This window comes from Patagioenas fasciata, chromosome 5, assembly GCF_037038585.1.
Source record: "Patagioenas fasciata isolate bPatFas1 chromosome 5, bPatFas1.hap1, whole genome shotgun sequence".
Taxonomy (NCBI): Eukaryota; Metazoa; Chordata; class Aves; order Columbiformes; family Columbidae; genus Patagioenas; species Patagioenas fasciata.
This window is the reverse complement of record NC_092524.1, coordinates 7,548,141-7,562,058: the sequence shown is the minus strand read 5'-3', so window position 1 is coordinate 7,562,058 and position 13,918 is coordinate 7,548,141. Positions and strand designations below refer to the sequence as shown.

Sequence of the window (13,918 nt, the reverse complement as noted above, 5' to 3'; positions counted from 1 at the left end):
ATTACTGTCAAACCTGATTTTAACTGTATATTCATCTTCTCTAAATGGGATACCGAACAAAGAATGGGAAAAATCTCTAAGAAGAAAAATGTTCAGGAAAAAAACGTCCACTCTCAGTAGGTAATTGTTATGCAGCTTTTTTTCCATCCCCAAAATTTTTCACAGGGATTGGAAGCAAAAGATTCACCATTATAAAAGGGTATTTTTATATGTCACTGAAGATACGACAAAACTATGAATTGGAAAAATGTTCACAAAACACACAGAAAGGCAGCTCTTGTAAGATTTCCAGAGCAGAGTGGCTTGGATAACTATTTGAGCCAAACCTCTAAAGGGCCCAAGGTTTGTCCTTTCCTCTTTAAAACTGTGGCAAAAAGGCACAAAAAAGTAGCAGGAGATCATTGTAGTATCTCCAGAGAAAAGCAGTATTAAGATATAAAAGCACGTTCATTTGTTATTCTCAGCAATTCAAAGAACCACCTCACAATTTAAAATGTAGAGCCCCGCAAAATTTGAGCTGCTTAGAACTTCTCTGGCCACAGAGTTTCCGAGCCAAGTAATTAAGATTTGGTTGGTATAACACGAGAAGGTACATACAATGAACAATCTGTGAAATGGGGAAGAGAGGACAGGGTGAAGGACTTTGTGCTGCCGGGTGGTTGCGCACACCGGCATCCTTCACACGCGGCTTCCCGGGATTCTCTGTCTCATCACCATTCCCCTTGGCCGCTGTCTCAACTCCTTTGTTCCTGTGAGCTTTTCCAGCAGTGTCCACCCATTTGTCCAGAATCGTGGCTTCAGAAGCAACTTGACAGGCATTCGAAGAACTAGAATTTATTTCCCCAACGCTGGACACATATGGTACGTGTGGCTTAGTCTGAAACACGGGTGCGCTGTGAATGGCACCTTCTATTTTAAAACACATCCATCCCATTACCATACCAAGTACCTGTGTAAGTAAATGTACAATTTGTTTTCATCTACCAAATCTTTTTTCACAGAAACTTGAGATGGCTTTTACAAGAATTCATCTGGATGGGAAAAAAATCATCTCAGGAAATACAGATAACCTTTAAAATACTGCAGAATAGATTTTGTCAAAACTAATTTATAGCAATGTCCTTAAGTTCCATGGGAAAACAAAGGAGCTTATTAAATCTTGATGAAGCTCTTGACTTCAGCGGATTAACCTGACCCAAGCAAAATGGAACTTTGTGGTCGTATTTAAGCTTTAGGTAAAGCTGACTAAATACACGAACAACTTTTTTTACTTTTGTGAAAATGGAAGATGCAGCAGATGCTACAATGCTAAGGGTATAATAGGATGAGAGCACTGAACAGAAATTCCTGTTCTGTGCATCACATTCAGGCATTTAAAAAAAATAAGTTTGAGATGAAAATTTATTTAAGTTTGATCTTAGTACTGTTGACATAACAAGTCAGCACAATATCATTTTTTTTTCCCATTCTTCTAAAATATTTATTCAACTATTGTGTTTTCACCCCTCCACCCCCTTTTCCAAACCCCACACACAGTCTGAACTACGAGACTATTTAACTAGAGAATTCATACTGGGTATATACAATTATATATCCCTCTTTTTATCCTGCAGTGATGCCTATCTGCCAGAATGACTAAGCCTTTGTCTCTCAAAGTTCTGGTATCCGCAGCGGCAGGGGAGTTAAAAATCAGCACAAGAGAGGAAGGGCTGATGGTGTGCCAGGGTACAATGGCAGGGAATTCAATAACAAGCTGCGGAGACACTGGGCTTTTATCAGCCACGTTCAGAAGTGGTGGTGGCTGCACGTCAATGCCGGACCCGAGTGTGTTACTGCCGAGCGCGGCTGAGTGTTTTCCCCACGGGCAAGACACTATTATTGACTCCCCCCATTAACATGTAGGGTGGATATACATTTATTGAAGGTTCTAATGGAAGGCTGAGGGACTCCTATCCCGAGGCCAGAGCAGAAAGACAGCCTATCACTTCATGTAATGGTAGCCCATGTGTGACAGACCTGACCTACATTTCCCCCCTTTCTTTCTCACAACAGCCTGTCACTGTTTTAAGAAGCTATTTTCTGAGAGGTAGAAAAAGAAATGCATGCTGGAGCTGCCTAGTTAATGTGTTATATCGGAATATTATTTATAAACCAGACTAGTTTAGACTACAGATGAATTATGAAGGCTACCATAACACACACACAACCAAACAGAACGTGTCTTAATGATTCTAAAGTGCTTATAAACCCATACACACTGAACACCAGGTATAAATAGATAAAGGTATTAATCAAAGATACCGCAACAAAATGTAGTCTAAGACTTAAGAATGATTAATGAAGCTGCCTTACTAAAAAAAGAAAAGAGCTAAGGTCTGTAATTAGTATAAATTCCATATTCATTCAAATTATTAGGAATAACGCCACCTAATGTTTTGTTGGAAGTAATTCAATGTTTTCACTAGCTAATGTATGTGTAGCAAAAGCTATAAATAATGGATCTACAATTGAAAGTAGGACAAGAGCGAAAGAAACATTTGGTTCAGCAACAAACAGCATTTTAAAATACCATCCCAGAGCCTGCTTATTTAAAGAGCTGCTGCCACTACAGCGCTCCTTGGCAGGAACCTACCACGCTGCTGCAGGTCATACTCTTTTTTTGTCTCTTCGTTCCCTAGAATTTTCCACGCTTGATCGATTTCGATGAACCTCTGCACGCGCTCCTCCACTTCTCCTGCTGGCACATCTGCCTTCTGTTTGTCTGGATGATACTGCCAATCAAAGGAGAAACAACAACAAAAAACGTTGAGGGGAGCGGAAGTGAGGAGGGTGGGAGAGGAGCAATCAATAACGCGTTTGATATTCAGTTAAAAGGACAGAGAAAAGGAGAAGGTCTGGGCTAAGGTGCCAAAGGAAGGGAGGTGAGGATGCTGGGCGCAAGAGAAAACTGCCAATTTAATTAGACCACTGAAATGGCAACAAAACCACCAGTGGCACAAATGTCACCATGCGCACTGATGGCATTTTCTGGATAATTTGCTGATGGAATCATTGGTCTTATGGACAATTTACCTAGAGAGAAGGACTACCACCACCAGACATAGGTACATGCAGAGGACCAGACATGGGAACAAGAGGAGGTGCTGGAGGTGCTACCACCTCTTGTAATATTACACATAGCTGATTTAAGCACTACCACCCATGTTAAGGCTATTGTAGATAAACAATGCTGTATTACATGCACCTAGCTTTTTAAATGTTATTATTTAAATGGTAAAGAATATACATGATCAAATATAACTTATCATACATGTAATTCTACTTTTGAAAATATGCCTCAACATCTTCAATTTCTTCCAGTTCGGTGAATCAATAGCCCTTCCAAATATTTAAAGTCATGGATCACTGGCTACAAAATTGTGTCATTTTAGTTAAGAAATGGTTATTCAAGGACATGGCTGCAAGAAATTCAATGTTAAACAGGCAATAATAATTAAAATGGTAAGACGTTTTTACTGTTTGTACTACAGGTTCTGAATGGCACATTCTGACCTCTATTTGCTTCAAATGTCTACTGAACAGGAACCCTCAAAGCTCCATCTTCCTGTAGATTTAATTCATATCAAATAACCTCTTTTTTAATATTTTAAATTGCTCAGTATGAGTGATGGACCAACAGGAAACAACACTTAAGATAAAGTTGCAATGTAATCAGACATATGAGTTCTTAACTGTTATCAATCAAAATATCACTTATTCTGGAGCTTTAACTTTATACTAACCATATTTGCCTTTTATACCAACACCCGTTGGGGCACTGAAATGTAGAACAGATCTTAAGACTTAGAACACCTGTTTTACAAGGGTTTGAGCGGATTTCTGATTAACCGAATCCCTTTGTTTGAGTTTATAATTAATTTTGGAAAGGAAGGAATAGTAATACCACGTGTGCTTGACAAAATTCAAAGTTTAAAAGAACCACTTCTACTGGAGTCTATTTGCTCATTGATTTATGTATCTGTCATTTGCACTGATGGGTATTAACCAGATAAATCCCCTGTATGATACGAGAACGTACATTAGAGCAAAACGTTCATCTTTAACCTGTTTTTTTCATATATATTTTTCCTTATATAAATGAAAGCACCTGCACCCTCACGTATGAAGCCCATACACAAATGTCTATTTTTATGCAACCATATGAGCAGGAACACTGGAAGTCATCTCTCATCCCAGGCTGAGGACCGGCTCGCAACGTGCTGACAACGTGGCTGAAGCCCAGTTGCAATCCAGAGAGGTTTATCTCTCAGAGATCCCTTTTTTAATCTCCCCAGCTGAAGCTGCCAAAACTAAGGTGCAAACAAAAATTTTTGGTCATTGCATTTAGTCACTGGATTCTAAATAGTTAATTAGATAATGATAATACCTTTATTTGGTCGGTGCTAAATTCAGGATTCCGTCAGAAGCATCATGTTGTATTGTGAAAGCTATTCAAATGGATTATTTGTTTTCAAATCCATTTTTCTGAAGCCTTAGCTTTTCCAGTTGTGCTTCAGTTTTAATAGCATGTTTAACATTGGTGGTTGATTGCACACCACATTTGTGAAAGGTCATTTAAAAGAAATAAATCAATCAATGCTTAATAAGTATACAAAGCAAAATAGTCCGATCACATTAAAGACTTTTACGGCTTCCTTTTAGCAGCGTTACTGATTTTAACAGTTATGTTTGAGGTTTGCATCCAGCAGCTACCCCTCAAAGCAATATTTTCTCTAAAAAATGATACTTCAGTATTTTAAAATATTTCAGATACTTTATTTAAAATTTGGACCCACCCCACACATTGTAGGGTTAATTATAATACCTAAAAAGAGAGTTTATGGCTGCTGTATGTCTTACTCCATTTGGATGATGCTTTAAACATTCTCCCACAAGCTTATACCCAAAAGGATGTAAAGGCCTATTAAAGGAGTATTATACCCGGCTTAGTAGCTCTGAACTTCACTAGATTTTAATAGCGCTGCCACAAAACTGTTATTCCTATTATCTGTTTGGATTAGTCACAAGATTGCAGCCTCTCAGATCAATTTCTTACTGATACATGAAAACATTAATTACTGACCAATTGCGCAAAGCAGTACTAAGGATATCGACTTCTCTCCTGCCAGGAGTGTTGGGAAAAAACCCCACCAAAATTTGCCTGACTGAAAAAGAATTCTGGACTATACTGAAAGTGGTTAGTGAAAACCAGTAAGCCACAAGTGTCAGAAAAGCGCTGTGGAAAAATAATAATCAGTGCAGAAAGGGCTATTCTGTTCATTTCTTAAATAATACAGAAAATTCATTATTCTTCAGATTTATCATCTAGCTTTTAGCTTCTTTCCTTTCGATTTGGAACATTTAATATTTGTAGCATATGCAATTTTTATATTCCAAGAGCTACAATTTCATGTAACTAATAACTACATTGTAGGGGATCTACTAATTAAAAAATATGTATCTATCTATTTTGGTCTCCATGCTTTCCAAAACTGTTCACTCTTTTCCCTGTTGAGCTTGTTCCTCTGTAGAGTGCCTTTAGCACTCTACATCTACACTAAGAAAAATCCTCAGATCTCTGCTCTTTTACTCCAATCCTTTTTTTCCCCACTAGCCCCATTTTATCTGAATTTGTTCTGTACCCGTTCTCATTGACTCCCTTTCCCTACTCTCCAGCTTGCTGATCAAAAGCCAGGAATGCGTTTGCCGCAAAAATCCTCTCTCGATTCAACCACCCGTGCGCTTCTCCCTTATCTCTGAAGGGTTTAAAAGGCACTCAGACGAGGTGCTTATGGACATGGTTTAGTGCTAGAGTTGGGTTATGGTTGGACTCGATGATCCTGAGGGTCTCTTCCAACTGAAATGATTCTCAGATTCTCTTGTTTTGGCCAGCTCAAACACAACCAGAGGACACCTTACCAAGGTTCCATCCAACCTACTCATGGCTGAAGTTTAACCGTCCTCCAGCAATACATCAGACATTAATCAACCATACTATGGCAGTTGAGACTGGATATTAGGAAAAAATTCTTCCTGGAAAGGGTTGTCGGGCATTGGAACAGGCTGCCCAGGGCAGTGGTGGAGTCACCATCCCTGGAGGGGTTTAAAAGATGTTTAGATGAGGTTCTTAGGGACATGGTTTAGTGCTAGAGTTGGGTTGTGGTTGGACTCGATGATCCTGAGTGTCTATTCCAACTGAAATGATTCTGTGACTCTTGTTTTGGTACCTTTCCCTGTTCCTGCTGCCGATTCCCATCCCAGCCCAGCACACCCTGCGGCGGAGCCGGCACTCTGGCTTGGTTTGGAGGAGGTGAAATATGATGTACATTTCCGATCTCCTCATCTTTTCCCATTCAGCCTTATTTCTGGGTTAATCTCAGCTGCAACCATGTCCAAGCTCTGTAATGAAAACAGACAAGCCTATTTTCTACTCGACCTATCTCCTTCTACTCAAACTGAACTATTGTTCATCTCTCCCTCTGCACCCAGTTGTAAATTCTTACTCCAAATATTAGAGCCCCCTAATGTCTCCTGCAATATCACTTCTCAAAATGTGTGCAAATTATCTTCATGTCACCCATACCTGCCACCTGAGCACTATTTGCTGCTGTACTAATGCACTTTGGATATATTTAAATCTTTCTGGCTGCATATGTGTAATGTTTTTAAGAAGCAATAGTTCCATAAAAATAGCTTTTCACTGGAGCACTCTGCTGGATTTTTGAACGCAATAGTAATACTTACTAGCATGTTACTACTTCATAGGACTTCCTAAAACAATATTTTCCTGAGTATGACAGCAGCAGGGGAAAAGGAAGAAGACTAGAGCTACATACCCAATCTATTTTTCCTTTTTCATACCTCCAATAGAAGCAATTTGCTAACTTCTTTCCATTAATAAAGACTGCCTGGAATTTTTATCACTTCAGTAGTTATTGTGAATGTTAAAAAATAAACTGATTGATAATGGAAATATGTTAGTTCAGCTGTTAGCTATAAAAAATACCTTACACATACATGCGATGCTGCTTCCTCCAAAAGGTAAATTAATTGTATTTCACTATGTTGATCTATTACCTTTGATACCTACTACAACATAAAAAACAAGCCAGAAAACTTTGTCTCAGAAAAAAAGTGTTAATGATGATGTGTTCACCAAATAATTAAAAGTATAGACGCTCCAAAAATTACTTGAGTTCCATCATATATTGATGGGGCTTAACCTGCTTCCCTACTGCTTTCTTACTGATTCTTGCAGCTTTAATTTACATCATTAGCCAGTGTTCTCAGAACAAGAGTTGCAAACTATTGCTTTTACTTTACAACCGTCATTAATGAGATCAACTACCAAGTCAAGCAAAACGAGCCCCAAAATTAAACCTCAGGACCCCTCTCCTTCTCTTAGGGAACTCTGATATTTTCATTTATACAGTGTACCACACATATTGCTTTCACCCACAGGGTTTATAGAAAAATGTAGAATGCAGTACAGCACATTCAACTGCTACATTCTCTATTTCCACCTGCTTTATACTCCATAAAGTTTGGTCCCTTCCGCATTTCAAGAACTGCAAAGTTAACCCCTGGAAGTTAATAATGACCATTTGGTCACCAACTGTAATGATATTACCTCTCAATAACCACACCAACAAACTCATATACCACAAGATGAGAAACTATGATAGTTGGCTGAGCTTTGCTTGAGCAAATCAAGCAACAGGGAGGTGATCCCAGTGAGGTCCTGTCCTCCTCACACCTGTACAAATTGCTTAGCTTGATGCAATAAATGTAATAGGGTTGATTGATCTTAATCAAACGCAAATTAGTAGGCAGAAAACCTCTAGTTAAGTCAATTTAATGTACATTTCTTATCGGTGCTCATTAATTTATTCTTGAAAAGAAATTCACAGCGCCCAGTGAGAATCAACTTACTACAGGACTTACTGGAAGGGGCGAAGCAACAGGCACAGATTTTACACAACATTTGTAACCTCTTGCTGAACTGTATAATACACAAAACTAAACCACTTAATGTAGTCAAACTTTTACTCAGAACTACTTTTCCACATGACAAATTGAAAAGGCTGATTATTAAAGAAAGGTTAAAAAAATGCTATTCCTTCTCATTTATTACTTACTAATTTTTAATATATTTTGCCTTGTGTATAAGGGGTATTCCTTCTAAACGATCAGATTTATTAAAGATTTTTAACTCTGAAATTAAATTATCTATAGTTTCATGGAATCACCTTGCTAAATTAAATTGATAAGTTTACACAAGTCTTAGATTCCTGCTTTATTTCAATTTGAATAAGGGATATATTTAAAGCTAGAGATGTGCCGTTAAGTGCCTGAGTAAATCAACTAGTAAGATGGCAATAATGAATTACTAATAATGTTAATGAGTACTGAAGTACTCATGCTTTTGTATGAACTATATCTACTGCCTAAATGTAAACTGTCAATAGGAGTCAATGACAGAACAGTAATATCTAAAATTAACTTAGTATCTCTTAGCATCCTTCTATCTTTATGTTAAGTTTATAGTAGTAGCTTTATAGCCTGACAGTATTTGTTTCACGTAACACAGCTAGAAATAAGATTTCTAGCCAAGTATTAATTATTAACACAAGGCCACAGTTTTCATGACCTACCCCAAAACTACAATACCTCCTGGAATTTTTTAAAATACCCGTATTTATATTAAAAAATAAGCAGTGGTGAAAGACACTGAGTAATGGTGAGGGAAGAGGAATTCAGCCCAGATTTTACAAATAGAGTGCTGCTCCATATCTGGTAAAGTTACCATTTTTGATGAATGACAGAACTGAATTAAAATTGTGAACAGAAGAGGTAAAAGTCAGGAACCTGGTACGCAAAGGGTGGGTTGAACGCGCATTGCAAAGGAAAAGTCCCCGTGGATAAGCAGGGGCCAGTGTGAGATAACAGCAGAACACATGGGTGACGTCCCGGCCGCCGCCCGGAGAGCAGGTGAGTGACAGCAAGTGGGCACAGGAGCTGGACACCGTCCTGTTCTAAGGGGACAAAGAACGAGACGGGGGAAACATGGCTTGCAAGCCATTTTTTCAAATAACATGGCCAGACCCATGGCTAGGAATCCAACATAATGAGACCTGGACTCCTTACAGGACTTGCAGAGATTAATACCAAGCACTTGGGAAAAAAACAATAAAAATCATCACATTATTGGTATTTGGGGGCTTCAATGTACTTATCCTTCTATCAAAAATTCAGTGTTGAAGAGGCAACATATTCAAATCTGAGAATTAGAATTCTCTCTCACAGTCAATATGTGACGGTTTATTTGGTTAATAAGTATAAATTACTACTTTATTAAGTTAAAATTCGTTTAAAGACAAAATGGGTAAAAGCAAGTAGAACAGAAAGGCTAACACTAACAGTCTTGGTCTGCACAAAGTTTAAAAACAAAAGTGTTGCACTAAGACAAAATGCAGAAATCATTTCCAGTATGTAACAGCCTTGCAATATAATGCAGTGCATCCTTTCATTCTAGCAAAGCAACAAGAACAAAATGCAGGAGTTCACATGAAAACATTTAAAAACACTTCTCATGCTTTACGCAACATTTATACATTATCAACTACATTTGTTATTATCTACAGGTTAAGCTAATGAGGTCAGGACAAAAACTGTCAAGTCTTCTCATCTGACAGAAGTATTCATAGGTCCATGCAAATTTATCCGCAGACTACAGAGCTCATCATAACACTTCACATTGTATTAAAAGGAAGCTGAAAGACAGTCAACCTGAAGAAGAAGAATATTAACCAGCTATTTCCTACTTACTTTGCAATTGTAATCTGAATTCTTGTTACATTTCCCTGCCTTAAAAAGAAAAGAAAAAGAAAACTGAGTAAATTTAATGCCACGCTGCTCTTAGGAGGAAAGTGCTTTGCCCTTGCTTACAATATATGTAGTAAATACCAGTTTTTACTGGGACTTGCCAATAAATCTCACCCTCTGACACAGAGTGTCTGTTCATACTCAGTTTTTGGCCGCTCTGCCACAAATGCCAACAAAGGGACCAATTAATGGAAACTTTCTTGATCCATTCCCAGTGGATGAATGTCCGCCTTGCAGAAGGTACCTTGACAACACTCATCTCGCACAGGCCAAATGGTTGCTCTGCGGTAGCAATTAAGACACCACCAGCCTTGGCTAGATTTAAACCAACAACCAAATCTGTGTAGGTCTGACCAAATGCTCACAGAAATCTGGAGAAATTAACTGTTAAACAAGGGCTGGATTGGGTCGTATAACTGAATCCATTTCCCTAATTATCTATAGACCACATACCCACATTTTTATTAGAAAGAAATTTCAGTTCTTAAAACAAGATTCCTTAATCTGGCTACACAACCACAATGTTTAAGCCACATCTATAAATGCCTAAGAATCAATAACTCTTGTAAATCATTTCAAGAATCGAAATAATATAGTAGGCTGACACTCTCTGTATTTGTATTCCTTTTTTTTTTCTCTTTCCACAAAAAGCCAATGTCCAGTCTTCATATTCCCGTAGCTTTGCAATCAAGTTTGGAGAGTTAAGCTCAGCGCAGCATCCCTCCTTTTTCTAAAATTACATGTGGAAATGGAAGAGTTTTGCTGCTTTGATCCAGAAGCGAAAGTCTCTTCCCGCAGACTGTGAACATGAGAGACTAACGCCATAGCTACTGGAAAAACCTTGTCCCCATTGTGAAGTTCATTCTGGTGTCAGCACCCTTCCCAAAAATCACTGTCCTCAGGCAGTTTAAAGTGTGGCTGGTCAAGCTCCCAGACTGTTATCACAAAACTAGGCATTCTACTTCTGTTGTTCTCAGGCCCCAATGAATTTATGTTTAGAACTAAGATATTAAACTTGTGTATCTGAAATACTAAAACTCAGCTTAACAGGGTATAGTTCCTCTCATCACCCAACATCCAAGTGAAACGGCACATTTCCCATTCTATATTGTCATTAATAAGGCTTGTAACAGTATTTTTCATCAAATTACATGGCATGTATTAGAAGTTCCAGATCAGTTGACAGAGCACCAAAATATTTCAACTGAACAATCTCCCTGCTGGACACAGCACGAACAAGGAACCATATAATGCAGTTGCAACACTTCAGGAGCTCTATAATTACATTTAAAGTTAACTCTTTTGCTGATTTTATATACATTGTCAAACTGAATTGTTTAAGCCACAAATCCCTATCAGCACGTAATAGAATTAGCACACGTATTTGGTACTACCTACACATGTATATGGTAGCTCTAATTGAGCAATCAAGCACAGCGACTCCAAATGATCATTTACTCTGGTTATGGGCAGGATATACAGATTAGAATCTATGCAGACACACTGTTATGCATTAGGGCTGAAGTCTTTTTCTTGCAGTGAATCTGTGAAGGATTTAAATCAGATCACAGACTAAATTATAAAATCGTTCCTGAAACTGGAATCTGGATTTTTGGGTGACTAAATTTAAGAAAAGCACAAGTTTTAGCTACCTGTGCTGGTTGAGCAAAAGGGGGACAAACATGCACTTGGCCCCCACCCTGTGGCACTCCGTGAAAGGTCACAGAAAGAAGCAATTTTCCAACCTCGCTGGCTGAACTCATTAAGTTAGGGCAGGATGAAAAAAAATCATTGAAATACTTTACAAAAATTCAAGTGATGTATTCAATAAAAGTATTCTAAACCAGGAAGTGGCTTATTTCATTACAACAAAGCAGCTTAAACTGCAGGAGAAAATAAAATAATTTTGAAAAAAAAAAGTTTGTTTTAAACATGCAAACATTAAACTTTTCTCCTACAATGGGAGGAGGGAGAGTTTCTGAATGAACAGTATGAATTAATTGCCAATCTACTTATACAAATGAATGGGAAAAAATCCCTAATTACCAATAACTAAATAATTCTAGCAGTTCTACCTTGCTAGACTCAATGTTTTTCAATTAAAAATTACTTAATTTTCAACTGAAAAACTATCACTAACTACCAGGTAATGGAAAACTAGTTAGGGTGAAGCCTTAAAGCATTAGGGTGAAGCCTTAAAGCATTAGGGTGCTATCTGCTCTTAACTCGGAATGATTTTGGTTGTCCTTTTATCACATGAGCCATCAGGAAACCTTACTGCCCTAGTATTTCTTTCTTACTACCCCAAAAAGCAAGAAGAAAAGCTACATATTTTTATTTAAAAAACCCTATTTCATATATTTCCATAATTTGTAGATCACCTCTTACATAAAAAGACCTAAACAAACAAAAGGGCGACATGATTTTTAAGAGCAAGACTTGCACAAAACACAGGCTCGATACTTTGATATGTGTTCCTTCCATGAAGTATTAAGTATCCCCAGCCTTCCCCAAGTTTACAGTGAAGTTTTTCAGCAGTTAATGTTTCCTTCACTGGAACTACACTGAAATGTTCTTTTTTAGGTTGTCTACAGGCCTGTTTTGCACACAAAGGCCTTGTAGAGGAGCCACCCTGAAGCAACATTACACCCTATACTCTGTGGCCTACATGGTTCATCAGGTACTAATTAGATGGCATGTTCTGTCAACACTTTCTCGCTCTCCTATTAACTGATCATCCTGCTCAATTAATACAATGCAACACCAGTTCCAAATTCCTCAATATCCTTTACCTGCAAGAAACGAGGATGAAGGGAAAAAAGCCTCCAAAAGGGTCACAAGGTAACTGCACTTGTCTAAGATCTGGAGTGACAATAACAGCACTACGCTGAAAGGTTAATTATGTTCCTACCAACACTCTCATGAGCCTAAGTTTGGTTGTTATCTAAGAAAAAAAAAAAGAGTAAACATAAGCAAAAAAAACCCCATACTTCATCTAACGGAGTATTTAATATAGTAGAAATGGTAACAGCTTATGAAAAAGTAAACTCTACAAAACTAAGCCATTAATAACATTTCTCATCAGAATATTTGCAGTTAATATTGTCACTGTTAGATACTGCGTATCAGAAAATAAGTAATGAATATTGTGCAGAAACTACAGTGTGCTAATCCCACCTACATACGCAAGAGTTCAAACAACAGTTGCCCTTATAGTCTCATACAGTCAGAACCACCATAAATCAGCATCTTATAAAAACTATGAGAAATAAAATACATGTTTTCTCTGTTTATTACACTGCAGAAGATAAAAGCAAACGAGAAATCAGCTGCCAAACACAACACGCTACTGCCACCTAATGCTTACTAGAAGGTTACATGAAAAACATGTCATTGTTTCTCCGCGCTACACCAGCATGACCAAAAACAGAGACCAAGGCAAATAAAGTTTACTACTGTTTTTAAATATCTGCTTCACGTTTCCTCCCTACAGGCTTTCTACATTGAACTGATGTGACCATATCCTTTCGTATACACAAATACTGTAATGGGCAAGACATATGTTTAGTGGGCTAAATATGGGACTCATTTCATCTGCAAAAATATCAAGAATGTAAGAGATGCATTCCATTAGGATACTGGCGTAAAGAAGTGAATACATTCACTAGATCAGGTGCCACACTTGTTTACATTTTTGTAAGCTATCCTCTGTTTGGTAACCAGCACAATTCAGTATTGAAAAGCTTCATATGGCAACTATTTGGCAAAGGGGTCAGGGGGAAGAAAAAGGAAAAAAGATGTTTGGTCTTGTGTTAAAACAGCGCAAAACAAAATTACTTTGAAGGTGCTCTTCTTATTTCAGTGACTTTGGAAGGCGCTTTCTCTGAAATGTGAAACTTGTTCGCTTCCATGAAAAGAATGATCCCAGGTCTTAAACTTGCCTTCCTAGCCCACAATCAACCTTTTCAACGTGTTCGCTCAGTTGGCAGAAGTT

The 13,918-nt window shown here is 38.0% G+C and overlaps 1 protein-coding gene across 1 annotated transcript in view; it reads right to left on the bottom strand.

Annotated features, from left to right (window-relative positions):
- The window catches only part of DNAJC24 (DnaJ heat shock protein family (Hsp40) member C24), a 39,285-nt gene that overhangs the window by 13,458 nt on the left and 11,909 nt on the right, over nucleotides 1-13,918 (bottom strand). The window contains exon 3 of the mRNA XM_065839339.2: nucleotides 2,633-2,771. Within this exon, the coding sequence (XP_065695411.1) occupies nucleotides 2,633-2,771 (139 nt within the window). The remainder of the gene's footprint in view (nucleotides 1-2,632; nucleotides 2,772-13,918) is intronic.